Consider the following 25,293-nt stretch of genomic DNA (forward strand, 5'->3'; position numbering starts at 1 on the left):
AGCTCCCACTTACTATGTATGTGTTCATTCATTCATTCATTCATTCATATATTCAACAAATATCTACTCAGCACCTACTATGTAGTTTTCTTGAGACAACTACCCAAGTACAGAGAATTGAACAAGCCGGATGGGGTCCTTGCTTGTACACAAACTAACATTTTTAGTTAAAAAAACAGACACAAGAAACAAGTAAATCTACAACATAGCTGAGGACAGTGGTAGGGTCTGTGCAGATACTGAAACAGGAAAATGTAATAAAGAGTGAATGAGGAGGGAGTGATATTTAACAAAGTGGTCTTCTTTTTATGGAAGACCTCTGGGTTGAAAATGACAAGAAGGAGCCAGGTAAGTGAAGATCATGAAGAACATTCCAGATGACAGGGAAGGCGAGAGCAAAGGCTTCAAAGGCAGACCAAGTGGGATGTATGTGCTAGGCAGGAGAAAGGCAGAGTGTCTTCATATCTGTCATCCTTCATGTGGAATGGGGCCCGATGAGGCCAGAAAAGTGGGCAAGGACCTGATTCTTTAAGAATTTCTCCAAAGATAGTACAGATGCATGCAGGGATTGAACCTTCATCTCCTGGGGCGTTGCTATTCTTCAGGCCTGTCCTATGTGGACGCTAAATATGTCAACTGAGGAGACAGGACACAGTGTGCTGGGTCCCCACTCCAGGCCCATTTTGTCTCCTAGTACAGCTCTCAACCATTCTGGTCTTTAATTCTGTTATCCATCCATCAAGTAAGGACTTGATGATGAACTTGATGATCACAAAAGACTCAACATCAATATTCTACAATTATCTTCCTCTGTGTTATCTTTTTAAAAGCATGAGATAAATCAATACAAAACATAAGCCCAGCACTAGAGGAAAGCTGTAATTTAAGAAATACATTTTCAAAGCATACATCTGAAGTGCAACAGGGCAAAGCTGGCCCCTCCAAGTCCCACTCAAGCACAAAGTCTCTGGTTCAGGTGCTGTTTTGCTCGTGTCTCAGAATTCTGGGATAGTGAAACGCAGCCACAGATACTTTTCTGGGTATAGTACAGAAGTCTCACCACCCAAAGAGCAGGTTCCACAGCCCTGAAGCTTCCTGGTGTTCTCAGCATCCCTGGCCATAGCTCCCTCCTGAGCCCTGGTGGTGGCCTAATCCCATTGCTGGCCCCCTGCCCAGGGCAGGAGGAGGAGATAATTACGGGTAAAAAGGGACCAGGCTCCCACCTCCCTAGCCCCACTGTTTCTGGGGAATGTACCAGGCTTGGCCCACATGGGGTCCTTGGAGCTCTGCCACATGGCCAGTTCACCCTTGTCATTTAGGTCCCAGCTCAAAGTCACCTCTGTAGAGAGGCGCATTCTGACTTCCACGTGTGAAGGGGTTCCCTTCTGCCCTCTGTTTCCTATCATACTGGTCAGTGTTCTTCAGAGTACTGACTGCCATCAAAACATGTGCATTTTAATTCATACATCTCCTCTACTAGACAACAAGTTTCATGAGTTTCATGATACAATGCCCAGTATCTGTGGCTGCGTTTCACTATCCCAGAATTCTGAGACACGAGCAAAACAGCACCTGAACCAGAGACTTTGTGCTTGAGTGGGACTTGGAGGGGCCAGCTTTGCCCTGTTGCACTTCAGATGTATGCTTTGAAAATGTATTTCTTATATTACAGCTTTCCTCTAGTCCTGAATTCATCTGTCCTGTCCATGCCCATGTCCCCAGGACCATAGCACAATGCCCAGCCCACAAAAGTTGGCTCAGTAGATATTTGTTGATGGACTGAAGGAAGAAGTCATCCAAAGATCCTTGTCCAAGCTCTGAAGACCACATGGCAGGTCAGAGTCAGAAGTTCCCAGGGAAATCATCCACCATAGCACAGCAGTTTTCACCCAAGACAGCACATCTGGGGTAAGGGTAGGGGTGGGTGTCTCAGAATATCATACACCTCCCTCACGAGACGCTGACGTACAAAATGTGTGAGGTTGCCACACTAGAACCACTGGGATGCTCCAAACACTCTGCTTTGCCAGAGAAGAACAGAAGAGTCTAGCAAAAAAATGTCTAATGGGACATTCAGAGACTAACTCAGGTGTCTGACACATACAAAGAATATCTCAAGTCCAAGCCAGCCCTCTAGGAGTTTAAACACTTCAGCCAGTAGAGTTTCTTTACTCCTGGGAGCTGGTGGGGTGGCAAATCTGCCAATTCCATCATCCCACTCAAGAGGAAAAGCAGGTGAGATGCATCGGGGCTTACCAAGCAAAACACACCAGTCACCTGGATGGGCAGAGGAGGTACACGTCTGAAAAGGGTCTGGAAATGCAGACGTGAGGCTGACCAAGTGAGGGCAGAGGAGCAGAAACGGGCAGGAGGGCGGGCAGGGGAGGCTTTGTCGTCATCCCACGTTGTAAAAGCCAGCTTAGAGGACACAGACAACAATAGTTTGTTTTTTTTTTTTAACAATTACCAAATATAAAATCCTGAGTATAAATTTTCTATTTTAGGGTTCTCTAAACAACATTTGACTTTGTGAATGTTTTACATCTAGGACAAATATTTGCCAGGCATTTCTGGCCCACGTCAGAGTGCTTATCTAAAAAGCTGTTTTGTTCTGCTCTTAATAGCAAAATTCTACATTCAAAGCAGGGTACTCACTCTGCCTAGGAACCCACAAGCACTTGCCTTCCCTCAGCCTCCAAGGCTCACCCACAATATGAGCAGCAAGCCGGATCTGCATAAGAGCCATTTCTGAGAGGCTGTTTCTATCTACGTCAACTGTACTTTCTCTTAATGAAGGGCAAGGACGTGGAGGAACAGGTCAATGGCTGCCCTTACACTCAGGTGCGCCTATGTCAGCTCTGCCAGGCTGCCGGAAAGTGTGGGGAAATGTAGTAATCCTAAGGCAAGGCTGCAGATGATACCAAGAGAGGTATACAGCTGGTGCCTACTGCATGGTGGGGCTGCTTTGTCTTATAGGCAAACCATGCTATCTGTGGTCATGCATCTCAGGGTGCCAAGTATGAATGTACTGAGTGATCTCCGGAGAGCAGCCACGAAGTCTGAAACACACCCTCACACCCTGAAAGCTGGAAGGACCAGCACAAGGACTACCTGCCCTTCCTGGGTGCTAAACAATGTCTCAAGGCCAGTGAACATTCTTGTCTTTAAGAACTTCTATCACCGTGACTGGGTGATAGGCTTCAACATGCTGTCTCACAACAGATCCAGTCCTCACAATGACACCGCACAGCAGATACTGTCTACATTTAACAAATCAGGGAACTGAAGCTTCAAGGTATTAAATGGCTTGCCTAAGTTATGAAAGGATGAAGTCAGGATGCACACTTAGTCTGACTCCAACTTCACATCCTTTCTACTATAGCACTGCTCTCCCCCAAAATTTAAAAATATCTCCCTAAGATTCTAGTATGTCTCTTCCTCAGTCCATGGGTTTAAAAAAGAAGGCAAGTTCAATACAGTCCAGGTTTGAGTTATGGCCAGTATATCTAAGTGGGACTACCCAGCATGCAGTTGGATGGACCTATTCTAAAGGAGGGCCTCGCAAAAACCAGAGTTCATCCACCAGTTCCCAGGGGGCCTCTGCCACATAGGAAACACCAGAGCAAGAGACGCCACAGAAACTGCAGAACTGCAGGTCATGGGCACCCAGGTGGAAACGCAGAGCACCAGGATCCCTGGAGGGCTCTGCAGTGAGTCCAGTCAGCCAGGACAGGCACCAGACAGAAACCAGGGTCAAGGCCAGTCGGGGTGGCTCACACCTGTAATCCCAGCATTTTAGGAAGCCAAGATCGGTGGATCATTTGAGGTCAGGATTTCAAAACCAGCTTGGGCAATATGGTGAAACCCCATCTACTAAAAATACAAAAATTAGCCCGGTGTGGTGGCAAACACCTGTAATCCCAGCTACTCGGGAGGCTAAGGCAGGAGAATTGCGTGAACCTGGGAGCAGAGGATGCAGCGAGCCGAGATCATACCACCACACTGCAGCCTGGGCAACAGAGTAAGATTCTGTCTCACCAAAAAAAAGAAGAAGAACAAAAACCAGGGTCAAGGGGACAAGGAGGCAACCAGGAAAACTTCTGGTGAAGTCTAGGGCCTTCTTCCTAAACCTCTCTAAAATAAGAAACATGTAGTTTTTTTCTGTTCATATATAAACCAGGGCTCCAACCAGAGGTAGCTGAGGATCCATCTCGCATCTAGCTACTTTTGTTGACAATCAGGAAGGCAACAAGGGGGATAGCTTGCAAGGGGCTAGGCCTGTGCAGCTGGACAAACTTGACTTGAATCCAGGATTTGACACCAACTAGCTGTGTGGCCTGAGGCAGGGTACTTAACTTCTCTGAGGTTTGGTTTCCTCTTATGTAAAGCCAGGTGCAGTGGCTCATTGCCTGTCATCCCAGCACTTTGGGATGCCAAAGCAGACTGATCACCTGAGGTCAGGAGTTTGAGACCAGTCTGGCCAACCTGGTGAAACCCCATCTCTACTAAAAATAGAAAAATTAGCCAGACTTAGTAGAGAGTGTCTAATCCCAGCTACTCAGGAGGCTGAGGCAGGAGAATCTTGTGCACCTGGGAGGCAGAAGCTGTAGTGAGCCAAGATCATGCCACTGCATTCCAGCCTGGGTGACAGAGCAAGACTCAGTCTTTTTTTTTTTTTTTTTTTTAAAAAAAACCTATGAAAGCATCTCCTGTTTAGCATGGTTGCTCATGCCTGTAATCCCAGCACTTTGAGAGGCCCAGGCAAAAGGATTGCTTAAGCCAGTAGTTTGAGACCATCCTGGGCAACATAGTGAGACCCTGACTCTACAAAAAAAATAAATAAATAAATAAAAATAAAAATACAATAGAAAAAGAAAGCAAGTACCTCCTACCCTACTGATGGGCGCGCAGCAGACATTTCACAATTAATGGTCTTTGACAACTGTTCTTTGGCAACCACAGCCAGCTTTGACTCTGACCTCATGGCTGGGACTTGAGTCAGAGGCATCCCAAAAAAATGCTCCTGGAAACCGCTACCGCTAAATCTTCAAGCCTGAAGAGGACGTCCATGGAAACCTTCATCCTTGCTGGCAATGCCTATTTTCCTAAGGAGGAACCTTGTCACCAGAAGAAGATCTCAGGGCCAGATCCTCAGAAAACCTCCACACGACCAACCAGTCAGCATTAAAAACAAAAACAAACAAACAATAACAAAAAACAGCTGCCACCAAACCCCAAAGGAAGTCATTTCCAGGCAATGCTCTTCCACGAGAGGATTCTAAAGGGATCTCAAACCCAGACAAAGGGGACTGAGATAAATGCATGGTGCTCAAGAATTCTGACCCTCGCCTGACCCCATGTACAAGATACTTGAAGTAAGTTCACTTTCTCTGCAGACTGAAAAAGCCACCAACAGCTGTGGAATGTCAAAAGCAAGGCTGCCTGGGTCTAAAGTTACCCCTCCTCCACCGCGAGAGGAAAGAAAACACATTTCTGGGCTTCGGCTTCTTTATATTTTGCTTATGAGGAACACATGTCGACAAGATATAGGATACGCTGCTCTGTTTGCCACCAAAATGCACAGAACATAATTTTATATGAAGCTACACCCGTTTAATTGTGATGCATTAAGTATTATGTTCATTGTTTCTGAAACTGAGTAGAAATGAATAATTTATTTCAAAGGAAACTCTTGAATATGAAATGCCTCATCTTTTAAAATTACAATTTGGAAAGCAAGAAGGAAAAGATATCCATACCCAGTGAACCTTCTACTGCTAATAAAAAACAATGCTTCAACTACTTCTGCTTTGTTTGCAAACATTGCATTTTTAAAATATTCTTGAGAATCATCAGGAAAAAAACTCCAGGTTTCCACCATGTACACATCCACTCAACACAGGGCTAGCATATTCAGTATTAATTTTCTGTGTTGACTAAGCACATGCTCTTTCCTTTTCCACTGACGTGTGTTAGCTCAACTGGAATGCACTCCCCACATCCCTGCATTCTGGTCTCTGCCATTCCCTTCCAGAACTTTCCTTCCTGCATCCTCGTTCTCTTCCTCTCTCCTTCTCCCCTCCCTTTACAAGGCATTGCACTCTGCTCTGCATGTTCTGGCTCACCACCATCTCCCCAGCAGCTAGCACATTCCCTGGCGCACAGTAAGTTCGCAAAAAACCTCAGTTACTGCTTATTTGTAGAGTAGAAAATCAATGTTTTGGACTGACTGGTAATTGTAATTTCGGGTATGGCTATTGGTGTTTCTTTTCTTTTCAAAGCAGAATAGATCTGCGTGCACTCACATCATTTACTATTCCCATTTCATGCTAATAAATGGAGGAGGAGAAAGAGAGTGAGCGTGCATAGGAAAGGAAGGTGCTGGCAGTCACCTACCCACCCACCCCTGTTTCCTGCACAGTTCAGGAGTGCCAAAAATGCATGAAACATTCTTTAAGTGTTACTTCTAGCAACCCTATGAACTGGATACTATTATTAGCCCCATTTACACCTACAGGACCTAGAACGTTGTAAGCAACTATTTACCTGTGGTCTCACAGCTACTAAGTGCTGGAACATGGAATTCAAACTCGGGGGTGCTTAACTCCAAGGCTTTTGCTGATTGCCACTGTGCTATTCTTTAGCACATATATTTTCTGGGATCATCAGGACCTCATCCCCTGCCCCTCTCCGTTCCCAGCCCAATCTCTGGAATGAATGCAGAGGGTCCACCTGGTAGGTCCTGCCCTAGGAACATGCTGCCCTTCCTCCCAGGGATCACCAGAAGCTGAAAAGGGCAGCACCACCTCTCCCCATCTCAGCTCCATTGATGTCATTAAAACAATGTCAGAGCACAGTGTGGGTGCAGAGTAAGACACACAGAGAAGGGTCAGTATCTTCTTAGGAGCCAGCTCTGTGGGCTGCACAGACACTCCTGGCCCTCCCTCCCTTTCTCCCCATCCTCTCCCCTCAAGCATGTGCTCCCTGGGGTGAGTGGGCACTGCTTTCAGTGATCACAACTCTCTTAACTTAGAACCTTTGAGTTTTCAGTCAGACATTCTCTTGTGAAATGTTCTGAATCAAGTTGAGAATTTGACACAGAAAACAGCTAGGCGAGGCAGAAGACTGGGGAGTCAGAGGAAGAAAGTGGTAAATACAAAATAAATGAAGAAACAAGCCCATACCTCAGGTCCTACAAGCAGGTGCTACCCAGCAGGGTTCCAGAGGTCCAAGAAAGGCTGGATAGAACCATCCCTCCCAGGCAGGAGGCAGCACTGCCTAGGAAGCCAAGCACTCACACCTGAGCCACCACCCCCGAGTGAGGGAGCAGAAGTCCAGCCTGAGCCCAGGACAAAGGGCAGTGCTGGGGTTGGGGCTCAGGCCCTGCAGAAAGGCAGATGGGGAGCCATCCTCTCAGGGATGCAGACTGTCCACTGCCCACCAGGGGAGGCTTCCTATCACCAGCCATGGCACTCAGCATCCACAGGGGTCCCAATGAGCAGTTGTCAGAGACCACCTTTCTCCTACCACAAGCCAAAATGCCTCCTAGCAGCCAAGGCCCTTCAGGATGACCCAGCTTTCTGCATAGATTCCTGCTGGCCCCTGTCTACTCTGCTGTCTTTCTGTTTACCTATACCCCTTCACCCGCTCCCACACACACACATACCTTCCCAGGACCACCCAGAGAGACGCAGTCAGCCAGCCTCAGGGACTCCTGCTCCTTTGTCTTCCCTGCCCTAGTGGGCTCTGTGTACTTGGCCTTTGCCTTCTGAGCCTGTGCATGCTTTCTCCTCAAGAAGGTACATCTCGAAGGAAAGAGCTGGAACTTGACCCACACATGCTCTTGCTCCATTTCTACCTGGAGCTGAGGCTAATAGTGCAGTGCTCCTAGCTTCATTTTTTGTTTTCCCAGAAGGCATCTTCTGTGAAGAGGGGTTACTCACCCACAGCAGGTCTTATGTCCTTCTCTGGTCTAGAAGCATTCAGAGCTCCTCTGTGTGCTTGTATGACACAAAACTCTATTAAGCTGAACTGTCTGAAATCATTGCTATTCTGCCATGTTGACCTACTAAAATGGCAATTTCATGTGATTCTATCCAAAAATTTCAGCAATGCTAAGACAAATTAGCCATCTCTCTTCCCCATCTTCTACTATGACAAAACCCAAGCTCCTGAGTGTGGCAAACCTACCTCTGCCCAGCTCTCCTCACACCACTCCTCATACCTGCTGCTCCAGCCGTGGCAAACCCAGACACACTATGCCTTTGCCCAGGCTGTTGCCTCTGCCTAGAATGCTCTCCCCAGTCAGCTGTACTCAGCAAACTCCTATCCATTCCATGAACCCCAGCTTAAAAGTCCCCTTTTGCAAGGCTACTCTGACCCACAATACTACCCAGTCCGTTATTCCACCTTAGGACCGCATTTGAGCTTTCTGCAGCACTCTACTTATTCATCATAATTTATCTTGTGTATATCTATCTCTAAAGCAAAAAAGGGGATTCTTAGAGGACAATTCCTATTTACCTCTGAATCACCTCGGCCTCCTACTGTGCTCATGGTAAGTTCCTAATAAATATCTGATGAATGAATTTGGCAGAAATGAAAAACTGAAAACTGATAGACCATAAAAACTTATCTCTTCTTCTCTTCATTGTAAAATAAGTATCAATATATGTAACATATATAATATGTAATGTTAAATATGTTACATATATGATATATATCATATACCCACATACATATACTCAGTAAAAAATAGCTAATAATCCTTTATGCAGTTCGTGCACTTGGCTTTCATGGGATATTTCTTCCATACATGTTATATATATATGTAAATGGAAGCTGCTGCATGAGTTCCGAAGCCAGGCTTCCTGGATGAGAATCCTGGCTCCACCGCCACTTAGGTGTGTGTCATCAAGACAAGTTTCTCATTCGAGCCCCAGTTCCTTTATCCACCAACCAAGCAGGACTAAGAGGACCTCTACTGAACAAGGAAGGCTTAAGCAAGTTATGACACATAAAACACCTAGCTCTCTGCAACTCACAGCTGCTCTACTATTTTCACTTCTCTTTAAGTATCATGGGGAGGGCAACCATTTCGAATTGGGACTATGTTCAGCCTGGTCACTCCTTTTCCCATTCAAATGCCACTTGCCATTCCCAAGCTTAGAAGAATATAGTGGTTCCATTGAGAACTCTCTGGAATTCAGGGATCTCCTAGCATCTTCTTCATCAAGTGTTTTATTCAGAACTCGTACTAACAAGGATCAATGAAACACTTCATAAACATGGGCTTTAAGAAACCTGCTGGCCTATCCCCACAAAGAATGCAATCAATACTTATTTTCATACATTATTAACTGTACACAAAACAATCATGTGCAAAGGGCAATGGAAAGCACAGCTGGCATGCTCCTTCCACAGCTCACAGGGACTGGAGGGAAGTGGTACCAGCATGGTGGAAGACAAATGAATAGCACATTAGGTCACCTTAAAGCAGGACTAAACTATGTATTCCTTTTTTAAACCACTGTGTAATGCTATTTATACGACAACATGACAAAAAAATGGCCCTAGGCATTCTGCTCCACTTTAGAAGCCTTCCATCTCACACTGAAATGAAAAAAGATACAATCCAGAAATTGTTTCTGTGGTTAATATTTCTGCAGTTCCGCAGGAATGGTTTTAATAGCACGCGTGTTCTGGATTTTGGTTGTCAATTAAGAACCCATCAGAATGCAGGCCCAAATATTAAAATAATAGGTAGTGGTGTATACTGCAACTTTAAAGGCCCTTTGTCAAATAGTGTTTTAGGAGGGAAGACCAAGAAGAAAGCTGGGAATTAAGGAGGGAGAGAAGGGAGTAGATAGCTCCTTCTAAATAAAGGATCCTGGTTTGTGCTTAAAATTTCGTCACCTAACAGTAGAAAGAGCACAGTTTTTGGAGTCACAGGAACAAGATGTGGATCTTCAGATACTCTTCCAGGTATCAGCTATGTGGCCTTAAGAAAGTTACTCAACCTCTCTGAGCCCAGCTTTCCTCCTCAGAAATCAGAGGGCACGACAGGTACCTTTTAGCATGGTGGGGGACCAGAAGAAAGCAAGTCTGTGAACAGGCAACTTAGTGCAGGACACTCGCAGGGGAAGGGGACACAGGGTAGGGAGTTCCCCAGCAGGAATCCTCTTCACTCACTCACCCCCACTTTAAAAGAGAGTGAGGATTCAATGCAGAGAATATACAGTTCTGGGAGTGGGCAGAGTTCCAAAGGGAACTGCGGCTTGACCAAAAATAGGCCACTTGACCAAATGATTAAAAGTCTGTCATATGCTAATGTGTGGATGGGGCGGACCCTCGGCCAATTTAGCAGGAGTAAATTGCAATTGATTTTCGAAGAAATTGCTTGTTCTCTTGCCTTTCCTCAGCTGTGTGACACTTGCACACACAGCTGCCTTTGTAATAGCCAGGACCAACTGAAACGCACATCAAGGAAGATCTTTTTGAGGCAAAATACTTTATCATACCCACACTTAAAACACACTATAAAAACATGCCCGTATGAGCAGGCAGATATACAAGTATATGTATGTCTGTGTGTCTGCATACGTGTTTATAAAGATGTTTTTGAGAGCTTGTATTTAGAAACAATTCTGCCCCCATGGCTGCACATTCCTATATGCTTTGTAAATCCTCCTGTGGCTGGAGAGCTATCCCGAGTCATTTTTATTTTTACAACTGCCTACTATTTGAAGACAGATCGTAAAAGAGCACACCCCTACAATTTCTCCGTATACCCCACAGCCCTGTCTATGTAAATCCTGGACATGAAAAGAAAATGGTTAAAAGATCACAGAAGATTAAAAAAAATCGTAATAATAAAGGTTAACAATAGCTGTGTTCACCCCTAATTTCTGATATGGTGATAGACCCTCTTAGAACATTAATTAAACTGGAAAGAGAGATGAAAGAAATGCCCAGGAGACATAATAAATTAGCCCCTTATGCAAATTACTCATTCGTTTTCATCACTGACCCAGCTAGTGGAGTCTCTAAATTACAGGAAGTGGTTAGCTCCTTTAACAAAAAATTCTGAATGAAAGACGATTTTTAAAAAAAAAATCTGAGGGCTAAGAGGGCTTAAAGCAACAAATAATTTCTCACTTTTCCTTACAGACAACCCTGAAGGGTGCCAAGAAATAAGAAAATTAGCATTCCAGCCACCAGTTCTTGTTGCCAGAGGCCTATTAATTAACGCTTGTTCCAAAACAATGGACAGCTACCTCCTTAACTAGTCAATGTCTGTGGCTCTCATGCTAAAAGAAACAAAGAAACAAAAAGTGTGGTATCCTAAGGATAAAGATTTGATTTAAACAGGTGAAAGACAACTGAACTGAGGTGGGGAAATCCCAGAACATGGAGAGTTTCAAATACCCATTTAAAAACAAATGCATACCTCATTTTACTTGTCATCGCTGTCCTAGACAATTTATGTTCCATTGTCCTAACAATTTATGGAATTCTTCTTTCTTATCAGTAAAATAAAGGGAAAGGGCTAGAATGACCTCCAAAAGTCCTACTGCATCTGCAGATCCAGTGTTTTTATTTATCCCTTTGTGAAACAAGAGCAGCACTTCTGATCATTTAATTTACTGAAATATAATCTTATAGCATGTATTTGTCTACTGAGCTCGCTCCTGCCTTCATTTTCTCTTTCCCACTCTCATTTTCTCTTTTCCCATTTTCTCCATTGACTTATTTTCTTTTGTACTTTACCTTCTTCCACGTATTCAAATAAGATGCCTTAAATACATTCTAGTTCTAAGTAAGGTATACATTGAATAAATCATATGTTATCAAGGTTATTAACATGAAAGACATATGCCAAGATCACAAGTTTCCTTGGCATAAAGAAAATGCTAGAAAAGAAAATAGTTTCAGAATAACTAACTGAATAACGATACAAGATTCCATATAAAGAACCTTCAAAAAGGAAGGAAAATATTAAAAGTAATGGTAAACGAAGCAATTACTTTTGCACCAAGCTAATATGTTAAAGATCACCCTAGGCCACTGCCCTCAAATAACAAAAGTAGCAGATGACTCTCAGGACCCACAGACACTGGCCTGAGGTCACCCAGCTAGTTAGGGGTAAAAGATGCTAGAAGCAAAACACAGATCTCCTGACTCCTAGAACCATACTTTTTTACCAAACAAGCCTCCATTTGATACCGCCTCCTGAGAATTTGCTACCGCATCCCACAGAACAAAAAACAAAAGAGACATCACTTGGAAAGAACAAGCTCCGACAACAGAAAAATTAAGAGATGGCAAAAAGAAATACTTCAGAGGACTAAGGAGAAGGAATGAGGACAGACATATTGGCTATAAATAATTTGCACCTTGTAACAATCTTCAGTTCATGCAATTACCTGTCACTCACTGATGTTTTATCTCCCTTCTTCTGGTAACAGGACCTACAGTAACTCTATGCAAAATGTTGAGCTGTCTGTACCTTCACAGCCTTCACTGGAACATTTGGGTCTTTGCCACAAGTGTACAGATACTAGCATGTCTTACTGCTTTATTCATGGACCTTCTTGAGGTTGACATTTAATCTAAATAATAAAATCATGCCTTTAGGAAGTGGTGAGATAGAAAAACACAGTTTCTTCAGATAATCAAGCAGGAAATCAGAGAGTAGATGTACATTATGATACCGTTTTTATTAAAAACATACATGTATGCACATGCACATACATACACATCTATGTATATTTACATATATAGGAAATACTGAAAAAGTCTCCTATTAGCATGTTTACAGTGGTTATTTTGGGGTGATAGGACTCTGGGTGATAGAAATTTATTTTCCTTTTTTTTTAACCTGTTTGCAATTTCCTATTATTCTACAATAAAAATGGATTGCTGAGGGGCAGGAGAGGGAGAGAATAAAAACCAAAAGTAGTGGTCTGTGAAAGTGAAATGTAAGTGTACTTAGCAGAGCCTTTGCAGACGGAAGCATCTCCCAGGTTTAAGACGTGCCCTTCTCAGGGAGCAGTAATTCTTGCCGCTATGAGGGGCACTGGAAAGAAGATTTATGGGTAGAGGTTAGAGGAATAGGAATCAGCCAAGCTTGGAAGGGAAGGCTGATCACAAGAATCCTCACAGGAAAAGCTCCGACCCCAGGTGATCACCAGCTGCAACCAACTTACTTCCGACCACAGAGCATAAGGACAGGGGTCCAAGGGAAAAGGAGAGACTCAGTGCAGGAATAAGGTCCCCCATAGGGTAGCTAAGTCTCAGGACAGGTGATTAAGAGACAGGACTTTTTCTAGGGTCTTTTGGATAGAGGACAGATTTTTCATTGCTTGTTCAAGGTAGTTTATAAGCAGCCTTCCTGAAGGCTTGGGTTTACTACCCTTTGCAAGACATTGACTCAACATTCTCTGATGGGGCAATGGGTCTGCTGAAAAGACTCCGAGTCTTCAGTCAGGAGCAAGCCAACAGCTAACATTGCCTTAGTGTAGCTTTAAAAAGGACTGAGACTTAATGAGGACCAAGTGTGTTTCAGGTACTATACTGGATATTTTACATATAGCATCTTTAATCCACAAGAACCTGTCAAGTAGACATTATCGTCATCCCGTTTTACACCCATGGAACCTAAGGCACACTGAGCTCAAGATAAGATAGTGGCAGAGCCTGATTCATTCATTCAGGTTGATGCTGGTGGAACTCCAGAGCATATGTTCTTTCTCCCAGCACCAGCACATGCAAAGGTATGGAAGGATGAAGCTGCCCAAAGTGCTGGTAGAACAGTAGATCTTCAACCTGTCTGGTCTATGATACATGGTGGCTGGGGCAAGTTCAAAAGCCAGTTAGTAAAAGAATGAAGGAAGACTGAAGCCAGACTGTTCCTGGAAATCACCAAGGTGTGTAAGACCTGGGAATGAGGAGGTCAGGTTGGACTGGGAGAAGCTAGCGAGGTCAGTTGGAAAGCCCAGGCAAAGGCCAAGTGAGAGATAAGACAGTTACATCCATGGTGTGGAAAGAGGAGAGCAATTCAAAAGACAGCAGGTAGTTTCAGCAGGACTTGGTGATAGAGCCAGCTGAAGGAGTGACGACGGTAGAAGGGATGCAGATGACTCCACAGTTTATAGTGCAGATCACTAGGTAGACAATAATGCTATTAAATAAAACTGGAGATCCAGGAAGAGAGGGTGTAAGGAGCAAAGAAGAGATGATGAGATCCGTTTTCGACATGCTGAATTTGAGTTAACTGAGATACCGCCAGATGGAGTCGTTCAGGACTCAGCTGGATATGCTGATTTAGTGCTCAAGAGAGGCTGCAGTAGGAAGGAAGGCTCTGAGCCATTGATGTAAGTGGTGGCTGAGGTCTCCAGAATGAATGGGGCTGGTCCAGAGAGTATGCAGACAGAAAGGAGCCAACACTGGCTCCCCCTACACCAGTGCCATGTCCTGGCAAAGGAACCCACACCTACCCTCAAGCACTGTGACCCTGTCCAATACCCTCCCCTCTTTGAGCTTCAAGTCTATAAAACAGAGTGTTGGACTACATCTCTAGGGACCCTTCTTCCCTAACATTCAACCACTCATGATTGACAGAATGCCGGCTCAGGATAAAGAAGAATGCTTGGTGCTGAGTTGACACCCAGCATAGCAAGCAAGTCTCCGACTTTCCAGGGGGAAAGACAGACACATAAATAAGTTCTCTCAATACGCTGTGATTAATGGCTACCATAAAGGCAAGAGCACAACAGAGCATGAGGGAGTCCTGAGTGGAAGTGCCTGTTTGGGGGAATTCCAGCAAAGGTCTTCAGAGGTGAAATTTGATCTTCATCTTGAAGAACTGATAGAAACTTTCCAAGTAAAGGCAAGGCCACATGCAAAGGCACAGGAAAATGAAGGCACATGAAATACTTGGGGAATGATTTGGCTCGGTGAGCTTCAGTGGAGAGGGGGTGTGGGAACTTCAAGAGGGAGAGCAGGGCCCCCAGTGGCCTGCTAAGGAGTTTACCATATGCCAGAGTAGATAACAGGAAACTAATGGGGGTCCTCAAATATAGAAACACCATGATGAGCTAAGTGGCAAGGAAAGGACCACCACGACCCCTAATAGCTGGTATTTACAAGGCTTTCTCTCTTGTCATGATCTCACAAGAAGGCAGGTGATGTTGCAAGGCTCTTCTCCAACATGTAAACTTTGTAATAACTTTTTAAAATAATAATATATATATGATGGTGCATTTGAACAGAAATGCTAAACATGGCTAATTATTCACAGAATCACTCAGAAAAAAAAGGGGCAAGACTCAAAGGAGAGTTTAGACATATCTCATCCCGGAGCAAACCACTTCCAATTACTGAAGAACCAATCTGCAGATCCTCAGGCTTCCCAGAAAGGTCAAAGCCACTCCTAAGACTTGGTAGGAAAATGAGGAGAACCAGAAGCTGAGACATATTCTTTCAGCAAATCAGGATGTTCAAAACCTAACATTACTCTTTCCCTACAATCTATCCACTTGATTCTTGCATGCCATATCATCAACTGTGATTGTATTTTAAGGAAAGCCTAGCATCTCCTTACTTCTCTACAAAAGTCGTCTCTCAATCAATAGTTTTGAACCTTGCTGCTGAAGAGGTGCTTCTAACCTCCCTCTGATCCCCATCCTCTGGCTTTTCTTGGCACTCACTGTATTTTCAAAATTTCTCACAGCTTTGCTCTACCCCCTCCAAAGAATTTAAAAAAAAATAAATTGCCAACAGGTTCATCATTCTTTCAAATCGCTATTTACTTCTCGCTGTGTCTTGAACTTTTGTGAGGAAGAAAAGCGGAGGCAGAACAGAGGTGCAAGAGCAGAGAGCTTGGCTGGGAGAGATCAGACGGGAAACAGTGCAATATGCGTGCAGGCTTCCGCCTCTGAGCCCCTGAGCACCCACACAGCACTGCCCTCTGGGATCCCAGGACATTCTTCTGTTTTCCCGCCCCTCCACCGACATCCTCTTGCACTGGCTTACTTTTTCCTGTGTGTCCTCCTCCTCACTTCATGTTCCAGGCCCCTAAAACCACACTAGCCTCACCCCACAGGAACCGCACCTCCTCAAGCCCTTAATCGTGCCTCAGGGGCCAAAAGCTTTCATTCTCAGGTTTCTGGAGAGCAGCCCTCCACTCTCCCTCTGCAATTCTCTCCTGACTTGGCTACTTGGTTTCCCTTCTGCAGTTCAAGCTTCAAAACAGAGAGAATGGTTTGTACATTCCACCTTGTTTTTGTTCTTCTTTTTCCCAAAGGGCCACTGATAATACCTCAGTAAGGCCTTTTATGTGGTTAGCAAGCAAACAACAGCTAAAAAGACTGTGGGTTTGAGGAATCCAAGGAAAATGGAAACACAAGTATATCAAACATGTCTTGTTCAGTGGGAAGATTCAGCTCACCCTTAATGTATGTGGATAAACATGCTCTTCATGTTGGGCAGAGAAATCCAAATATGGAAACTGATTGCTACCATATCTGTGAAAAGCAGAGACAATGTTGTCCTGGTTTCCTCAGATAAATTTTCAAGACAGAAGAGATATTCTGGAAAATTCAGATTCGAATCGTGAAAAGCAACATTTATCATCTCCTTCCTCCATCCTTTTCCATCCTACAAAGGCCAAACTGGATAATATGCATTATTCAACGACTTAAAGCCTCTCAAGCTTCCATTTGGCTTTACTATCCCACTTAAGGAACACAGTCACTGTCAGAGGTCAAAGCTCATTAGTGCTGGAACCTAAAGCCAATGCCCTTAAGATAGAAAATGGAGCTCTAGACAAGGTCTTTCTGGCTCTGGCCAATTCATTATGATTTGGGGGTTCTAGGTAGGACAGGGCTCACAAACTCCAGATCAGACTTGCTATGAAAAGAAACCTGGCCTGAGAATGGGATCCAAGGAATGCGTAAGTGAAACTCGGCCGGTGCAGAAGAAGGTCCAGTACTCATAAATTCAGACAAATCAGTGGTATCTGAGAATGACAAGGCCTCTTTAAGAATAGAAATGACTGCAAGGATGGAGACGGTGATATAAGGGCACCATGGAGGAATTCTAGAGATGAGCCCAACCTTTCCTCAGATCCAAGGACTGTTACGACTGCAGATTATTTACTCCGATTGCCTCATTATACCAATGAAAGAGCTACTCTGAGAGGGAAAATGAGTGTAAAAAACTCCATTGGGCCGGGGGGCGGTGGCTTATGCCTGTAATCCTAGCACTTTGGGAGGCTGAGGTGGGTGGATCACAAGGTCAAGAGGTCAAGACCATCCTGGCCAACATGGTGAAACCCCATCTCTACTAAAAAATACAAAAATTAGCTGGGCATGGTGGCACACACCTGTAGTCCCAGCTACTTGGGAGGCTGAGGCAGGAGAATTGCTTGAACCCAGGAGGTGGAGGTTGCAGTGAGCCAAGATCACACCACTGCACTCCAGCCTGGTGACAGAACAAAACTCTGTCTTAAAAAAAAAAAAAAAAAAAAAAAAAAAAAAAAAAAAAAAACTCCATTGCTAGCCAGTGTAGTGGCACACCTGTAGTCCCAGCTACTCGGGAGACTAAGGTAGGAGGATCGTTTGAGCCCAGGAGTTCAAGGCATCAGTGAGCTGTGATCAGGCCACTGCACTCTAGCCTGGGCAGCAGATCAAGACGCTGTCTTTAAAAAAGTTTTTTTTTAAAGCTATTAAAAACCCCATTGCAGCAAGGCACAGTGGTTCACGCCTGTAATCCCAGCACTTTGGGAGGCAGAAGCAGGCAGATTACTTGAGGTCAGGTGTTCAAGATGGTGACATGTATTTCTCTACATGTCTGGCCAAGATGGTGACATGTATTTCTCTACTAAAAATACAAAAATTAGGCAGGCATGGTGGCAGATGTATGTAATCCCGCTACTTTGGAGGCTGAGGCAGGAGAATCACTTGAACCCAGGAGGCAGAGGTAGCAGTGCTCCAAGATCGTGCCACTGCACTCCAGCCTGGGCCCTGGGTGACAGAGTGAGACTTTGTCTCCAAAAAAACCAAAAAACCCATTGCTTACATAAATTCTGAAATTAAAACCCTTCTTCCTTGCCTGCTTTCTCACTTATCAATGACCATAGAGAGATTCATACCCTTCTAGGCATCAGTACAAAGACCGAGGAGTCCACAGGGCAGGCAGTAGGCAAGAGGCATTGTCCCTCAACAGCAGGATGAAGGTCAGGTTTGCCTCTGGCACCCCGTTGGCCACACCCCATCATACTTTCTACAGAACTGCTCCCAGGAGAGCTTAGGTGGTCACAAACGTTTGTCTGTACATCTCCTCTCCACTGCTTAAACCACTGTCCTGGCTGGATCAAGGGGACAGAAAGCACTAGAAGTGACATGGAGTGAAAATTATCAGCATTACTCAGGGAAACATTTGAATTCTTCTTATACTAAACTTGTACCCTTACATCTTATGCTGAAACAGACACACACACACTTTTCCTCTGAAGGAAAAGACAGAATAATGTAGAGGAGTGCTTCTCAAGCTTCATGTGCATATGAAGCACCCAGCCCAGGGATCTTGTTAAATTGTGTATTCTGGTTCAGTAGTTAAAATGAAATCCTGTATTTCTAATGAATTCCCTGGCAATGTCAATGATGCTGATCTAAGAACCACACTCTGAGTAGCAAAGGGTAGATGTTACAAAAGCTTAGAATCTAACAAATCTGGGTTTCAACTCTGGTTCTACCATTTAAGCCTTATGATTCGGGGATGGTTTCCTAACTTCACTATGCCTCAATTTAATCATCTACAAAATGGAAATAATAATACCTAAGAAGCATTTGATGATTACATAAATTAGTGATATAACACTCTCAAAAGAGTTCTTGGCAAATAATAAAGGCTTAATAAATGTCAGTTGCTGCCTATCTCTAAGATTCATGAGGGCAAGAGTGATGACTGGCTCACTGCCAAAACCACAATAGCTAGAACATAGTAGGTGCTCAATGGAATGGATGAATGCATGTATAATACACCCAAATAAAGTATCAGTATTTACACACTCCCTTGATTCGGTGGCTTTTCTGGGGGGGAAAAAAAAAGCAAACAAAAAACATAAAAACATTTAGAACACCAGAACACTCTCACCAGTTACAAACCATAATCTCATAGAATCAAATTCAACATTAACCATCACGTTTAACCACTGAGAGATATATAATTTGTGGTGGCTATATATACCTGAGAAAATGTCTAAACTGTAAATAAAGACAACATTAGTCTGGAATCTGTATGTCATAAAGATAAATTACTGCCTTGCTTATTTATGGGCTGTCTGATTGCAGATGTTATGAAAACCTTAATTCTAAAACTAAGTTTATTTCCAAACCACCCTGAGAACTGTGAAGAGAGACAAAACAAACCATTGGAAGTGAGACTACATTTAAAAGGGCTGTTGGGGTAGGAGTACATTCTCTTTTAAACGCACACATTTGCTCAGGAAAAAATAGAAGCAAAAGAATTGTTAACAAATGGCAGAGCTTAATCTTTTAAATCAAAGGCAGACAAGTAAATTCATCCCAAATTTTTCAACAATCTAAGATTATCTTCAGGCCTCTTGTAAAGTAAGTGGCATAATCTGAATAGATTCCATTTCCAGGGAGGCACCATGAAGGTATGCAGCAAGAAGAGAATACGATTGCCACCTACAGACAGAAGTGGCACTCCCTCTGCAAGAGCTGGCCAATCATATTTTAACATGGAAAAAAAAAAAAAAAAAAAAAACACCTCAGCCAAGTCACCTCCCTCGAACCTCTACCAAACCACCACATCACATTACTTCATTTAGAATTACTTTCAAGTCATACAATCATCTCTAGGCATTCTGCCTCTTCATTATCATCATCCTATTTCTCATTTCCCAGAAACACTGTGCCAAAGACAATGCAAGCCAACGAATTCAAGCACACAAAGGCATCAGAGTGGAAGTATAAATCTGCTTACCTGATATGAATGGGACCACCCGGAATATATCTGACAATCTGCTGTTAACTGGTTCATATGGGGAATCCTCCAGCAGATCATTTCCTAAAAACAACAGAAAGATCGGGCTCAGATCTGAAAAACAGATATATTTCAAGCAGGTTTTTGCTGCTGAATCTGAATTCTAATTGTTATGATTGTGTAACAAAAACTTTGGTTTTAAATGCATCCCTTTGGCTATGGTTTCTTTTCCTTCTCTCTGCCTTTGTTGTCCTTGTTCTCCCCAGAGTGCCATGAAAACACTGGAGAACAACTCAGCCCAATCTTGCCAGAAAACTCTCCCACTCTTTGCAAAGGGATAGAAATCAGAGAGGAAAGAGCCGGTGACGTCACAAGCCCTGTTTGCCTTCAGGAGCCAATAGAAGAAAGGTGACCCAGGAGAGACCCACATTTCTGCTTACTCCCAAAACCTGGCATACAGTTGGAAAGCAGGTACCATGGCTATTAACCAGCCCCTCTGAAAGAGACTTCCACTGATAGGCTCTGGAGGAAGTGGGAGCTGACAGGTCACATCTGTGTAATACAAATCTCCAGTGTGAGTCTCAGTCGAGAATGAACACACCAAGTGTTTGTGTTAGGTTTACAGACACGAACCACCTCTGGCTTACAAGGACCAAAACATTCTCATTGGACTGGATGGTGGGATAAGTGGATCTTTCTCTCCCTGAGCTACTTCTGTGGTAACCAAGGTTGAACCAAACCAGCTGGTTCAAGACTCCGCTAATCCAAGATTATGGCAAACGGTTTTTCACACATCTGCCTCTGATCACGTTTGATGGGGTGAAGATAGAATGGATTCTCCTGGACCTTTTATAATTCTTTATCTTATGTCAGAGCAGGTTAAAGGAAATGGGACAGGGGGAAAGTCCAGACCAGATGCAGGGACGCTGGCAAGCACTCCTATTATTATTCTGAGGCCAGCGAAAGCCTCTGGCTGGCTTTCCTTGGAAAGAACTTGTGGGTTCCTTGGGCGCCTTTAGGGGGATCCTCCTCCCATGCTCTGACCAGGTTTCAGAGAGGTCAGCGGGGTCCCAGGGTGCCCCCCCACCTCCACCTCCTCCTGAGTTTTCCAACAACCAGGCCCAACAATGCTGATCAGCTCAACAAACACCAGCTGCCATTGTCCCTGGGGGCCAATGAAAGGTCCTCATTCCGCAGCTGAGGAGAAGTGAGTGGAGAATGAGATCAGCTGGCCCGAGGACGAAGGGGCCCCCTGCCTTCTGGGAAGGACGCCGGGTGGGCTGGGGAGGTTCCGCGCGTACCCTGCAGACTCTGGTACATGCTCCAGTAAATGCGCAGGCAGTTCTTCTCCTTCTTCATACCCCGCTTGCAGCGGCAGTTGTAGAGCGACTTCTGCTTCAGGGCCTCCATGGCGCTGCGGCACTCATCCTTGGCCTCGAGACCGGATGCCAGGCTGAAGTTGGTCTCCTTGCCCGCCACGCACTGCCTCAGCGTGCGGTACTTGGTGCTGCAGCTCTGCTCCTTCAGACACTGATCACTGGCTTTCACGCAGTCCAGGCGGTCTCCGCCGCTCACCTCGGCCGACAGGAGCAAGTCTGCGGGGTGGAGGGGAGGGAGCCTGAGTGCCGCGGGCGGGGACCCGGGACTTCCCTGCTTCGGGCGAGGGCGCGCGTCCAGGTCAGGGATGCTTGACCAGCCCGCGGGGACGCCTTGCTCAGGGAGCGGGTCCACCTCTCGACCATCCGGGAGTCCATTTTCCCACCCCCTGGAACTCCAGCTCCTCTCCCCTCCTCCCCGGCCCGCGAGGAAAGGTGGCGCAGGCTGAGCTCTCGGGCTTTAAGGGTTTGCTCCAGAGCCTGCCCTGCCCACCGCGCATGCCTGCCTTCCGCCCCGGGGCATCCTGGCCCGAGCGAGGACCCGGACTCCAGGGCCACCCCCGGCTCCAGCCACCCGCTCCGCCCGGCTAAAACTCAGGGGCTTTCCGAGGAGAAGCGCGGCGGTAGACTGGAACCCGCCGCGCCGGCCGTAGAGCAGGCCAGCAGTGGTCAGCGGTCGGCCGGGCGGGGAGCGCCCAGAAGCTACTCCGGGGAAAAGTTTTCTCTTCCAAGTTTGGTCTCCCGGCCCCAATGCTCCCCAACTCCACCTGCCCGCCGCGGCTCCGCGAGCTCCCGGGGACTCGCTGGGTGTGCAGGGCCCTGGGCTGGAGGGCTACTTAGTCCCCCACCGAGCTGGGTCATTAAAAACCACAGGAAACCAAAACCAAACCCGAAAAGCTTCGGCCAGCGCCGCGCCGCCACCGCCTCCCTAGTCCGGGGATTCGCAATCCTCCTCCCCAAAACGAAACTTCTTCCTCCCACATCCACGGCACCCGCGCCCCAATTTTGGTGCGGGGGCCGGGGTGGGCTGCTGCAAGCGACCCTATGAAAGACTCAGCGAGTAAGAAAGCCCGCGGCGGGCCTCGACTTACCCAGGAGAGGCAGCGCGAAGTACAGGGTCGCCAGGAACATGGTGCCCGCGCGCGGCTGGTCCCCACCCCCCTAAAAAAATCCTGAGTCGCTGCTGGATGTTGCCGAAGGAGCTCAGCATGCAGCAATCCCCGGACAGCTGTGCTGCTCTGGCCGCCCAAAGTTCAGCTCCATCCAGTGAAAGAGGAAACTCCGGTTCCGGCGCCGCCACCGCCGCGGGCGACTCAGCTCCGGGAGGGCGGCGGGCGCGCGGGCGGGAAGCGGTTCCGCTTTTAGGGGTTCAGGTCCGACCCAACCTGGAATGGAGAGCGCGCTTTGAGAGGAGAGCCGAGAGCGCCGGAGACTCCCCCCACTGCCCCTCTCCCCTCCCCCATTCCCTCCTTTGGGGACTTTCCAACGCCGGGGTGAGAACCCACCCCCACCCGGGTCGGGGTGCATGTGCGTGTTTTCCAGGGGCCGTTGACACGGGGATGAGGGTGAGGGCTGCAGAGGTCTGAAGAGGGTTCTTAAAGTCCACGGGGGTGTCTATTGATGAAACCCGAGAGGCTGAACGCAAGCAAATAAATAAATAAACGGTACTTTCCGAGCGCGGTGAGCGAAGCCAGCGGCTGCCTGGAGTCCGAGCCCTCAGTGGCGGCGGCGGCAGCTCCCTAGCCAGCCCTGGCGCCGAAAGAGCCCCCTTTCCCGGGAAGTTGGCCGCCCCCTCTTCGCGCCCGCCAGTGAGCTCCCTCAGCCGCCAATCCTCCCCACACAGATCGCCAATCGCTAGCCCCTGTGGCCACCCCGCCCCCCTCCCCGGGACTCTTCTCCTTCCCGAGGCCGCCAAGCCAGCGGGAACCGATGTCCGGACTGGGGCTGAAACCCGGTTGGTGCGCCCCTACCCTCCGTGCGTCCTCGGCTCCCTCACGGGCATCCGCGCCTCTCACACCCTCGCCCGGTGCCCAGGACTCGGGCGCTTCCGCACCCCCACCCCGGGCAAGCGCGCCGGTCCGCAGTCCCCGAGCGTCCCGGCAGGTGCTGCCCGGAGCCACGAGCGCCCCCCCCGGGCTCCAAAGTTGGGAGATGCCTGCAAACCGAAAGAGGTGGAAGGGGGAAGGGGAAGTAGGAGTGGGGATGAGGGACGGGAAACGGCCATGGGTTCCCAAACAGAACGAAAAAACTCTTCAAATGCCACCAACCTGGACTCAACCGACCGCGTCCAGCTGCGGCAAGGAGCCAGTTTGTTTATTTACTTGTTTATTCTTTCGGGGGGTGGTGTCCCCGCCCCCTCCTTCCCTTTCCCGGCTCACTTTCTCCGCGCTAGGGAAAAAAAAAAGATGCGGTAATCTTTAAGAGCTCCAAAGGCCGAGCTGGGTCAGGATGATTTCCGAGCAGAGCTTCAGGCTCGGATACTCGTTAGGGATATTAGTGGTTATTGGAAGCGACGCGAGGATGGCGTGTTCCGAGGCCAGATTTATTCTAGCCAGCGGACCCTCGGCCTGCTCCTGCTCCCCTCGCCCCGCAACGCCAGCCCTCTCCGAAGCTCGCCCTCCCGGTCGCTGCAGCTGCACACGATCGCTTGCGGTGGGACCCGCGCCCGAACCCGCACGCGCGCACAGGACACGCAGCGTTCTGCAGCCGGCCGCGGGTACTTCCAGACACTCTCTCTCTCTCTCTCTCTCTCTCTCTCTCTCTCTCTCTCTCTCTCACACACACACACACACACACACACACACACACAGAAGGGCACAACGCACAAGGGCTCTTTCTTCTTAGGGCAATCGAGCCAGATCCTTCTTCCGAAAACACAAAGTTTTCCCCCCACGTCACTAGTAGCTGTGACTCAAGACTTGGTACGTAGAAGACACACTCAGACCCAGGACGCCGGAGCGGCGATCCCGGGATGCGCCCACCCGTTAGTCCACGCCAGCGCGCACACCCGCGCTCACATGCACGCATGCACGCGCAGTCTCGACCTCTCTCCTTGGGCTCTGGCAAGCAGACAAAAGCGGAGCCCCTAGCCCACTGCATTTAAACCCGGCGAGACCTGGCTTTAGGAAATTTATAAGCTGACCTCCATCTTGGCTGTTTCGAGAGTAAATTTAAAAAAAAAAAAAAAAAAAAAAAAGCCCAACGTGTACACAGCCTTTCGCCCCAACACCTGGGACCGCTGGTTCCCAGTCGTGCTGCTCGCCTCCAGCCCCTCATCCCGGACACACGCTCCCCTTCCTGCACGCCGGGGGGCGCTAGGGACACCAAAGTCTACACTGGGTCCGGAGACCGGGTCTGGGAGCCAGCTGCAGTACTGGGTGGGCGTCCGATGGCTCAGGGGTTGTGTTTGGGATCTTTGCTGATGTCCAAGTTCATCTCTCGGGGAGACCGAGTTTGAATCAAATCTGTGTGCGCCCAGCTGTCAAATCTCCAAACCTATTACGCCAGACAATGGGCCACCGCGGAGGACAGAAAAGAATGGCTGGTTTTGATCCAGGGGGGTTAATTGAAAAGGGCACGGGCTTTGAAGTTTGAGGCCCGGGTGTCAGGGCGGGGAGAAGAAGAGGAGAAAGGAGGAGGGTTGGGCCGCTCTCCATTCAACCAGACATCAGCCAGGAGCGCCCCTAGGCTGCAGCGGCTGCTTGCGGGCGAGCTGAGCATTGTGTGGAGTCGCCAAAGAGGGTCATCGCCTCAAGGCGCGCCCCAAACCCTGGGGGGACATCCTACGGATCCGCACCCCTCGTTTGTAGTACGCGTGTTCCTCCAGGACAGGTATGAGGAGACCGACGCCCTCATCAGACACCCCTCCTCCAACACAAACACACCCACAGCCACACCATTCACT

General features: G+C 47.1%; 1 protein-coding gene across 3 annotated transcripts in view; it reads right to left on the reverse strand.

The window, feature by feature from the left end:
• Nucleotides 1–23,484, reverse strand: part of GFRA1 (GDNF family receptor alpha 1) — a 221,260-nt gene extending 197,776 nt beyond the window's left edge. The window contains exons 1-4 of one of the 3 annotated variants that reach the window (XM_039465278.2): nucleotides 23,360–23,484; nucleotides 22,481–22,774; nucleotides 21,315–21,608; nucleotides 20,014–20,097 (exon numbers count right to left, since the gene is read on the reverse strand). In XM_039465278.2, the coding sequence (XP_039321212.1) occupies nucleotides 20,014–20,097; nucleotides 21,315–21,608; nucleotides 22,481–22,520 (418 nt within the window). In that variant the 5' untranslated portion in view covers nucleotides 22,521–22,774; nucleotides 23,360–23,484. Of the gene's footprint in view, nucleotides 1–20,013; nucleotides 20,098–21,314; nucleotides 21,609–22,480; nucleotides 22,775–23,057; nucleotides 23,155–23,359 lie in introns of those variants that run through there. The other 2 variants (XM_010332664.3, XM_039465279.2) reach the window with 2 other exon arrangements.
• Between the last annotated feature and the right edge of the window lie 1,809 nt (nucleotides 23,485–25,293).

The sequence above is a fragment of the Saimiri boliviensis genome, chromosome 12 (genome assembly GCF_048565385.1).
Source record: "Saimiri boliviensis isolate mSaiBol1 chromosome 12, mSaiBol1.pri, whole genome shotgun sequence".
Classification (NCBI taxonomy): domain Eukaryota; kingdom Metazoa; phylum Chordata; class Mammalia; order Primates; family Cebidae; genus Saimiri; species Saimiri boliviensis.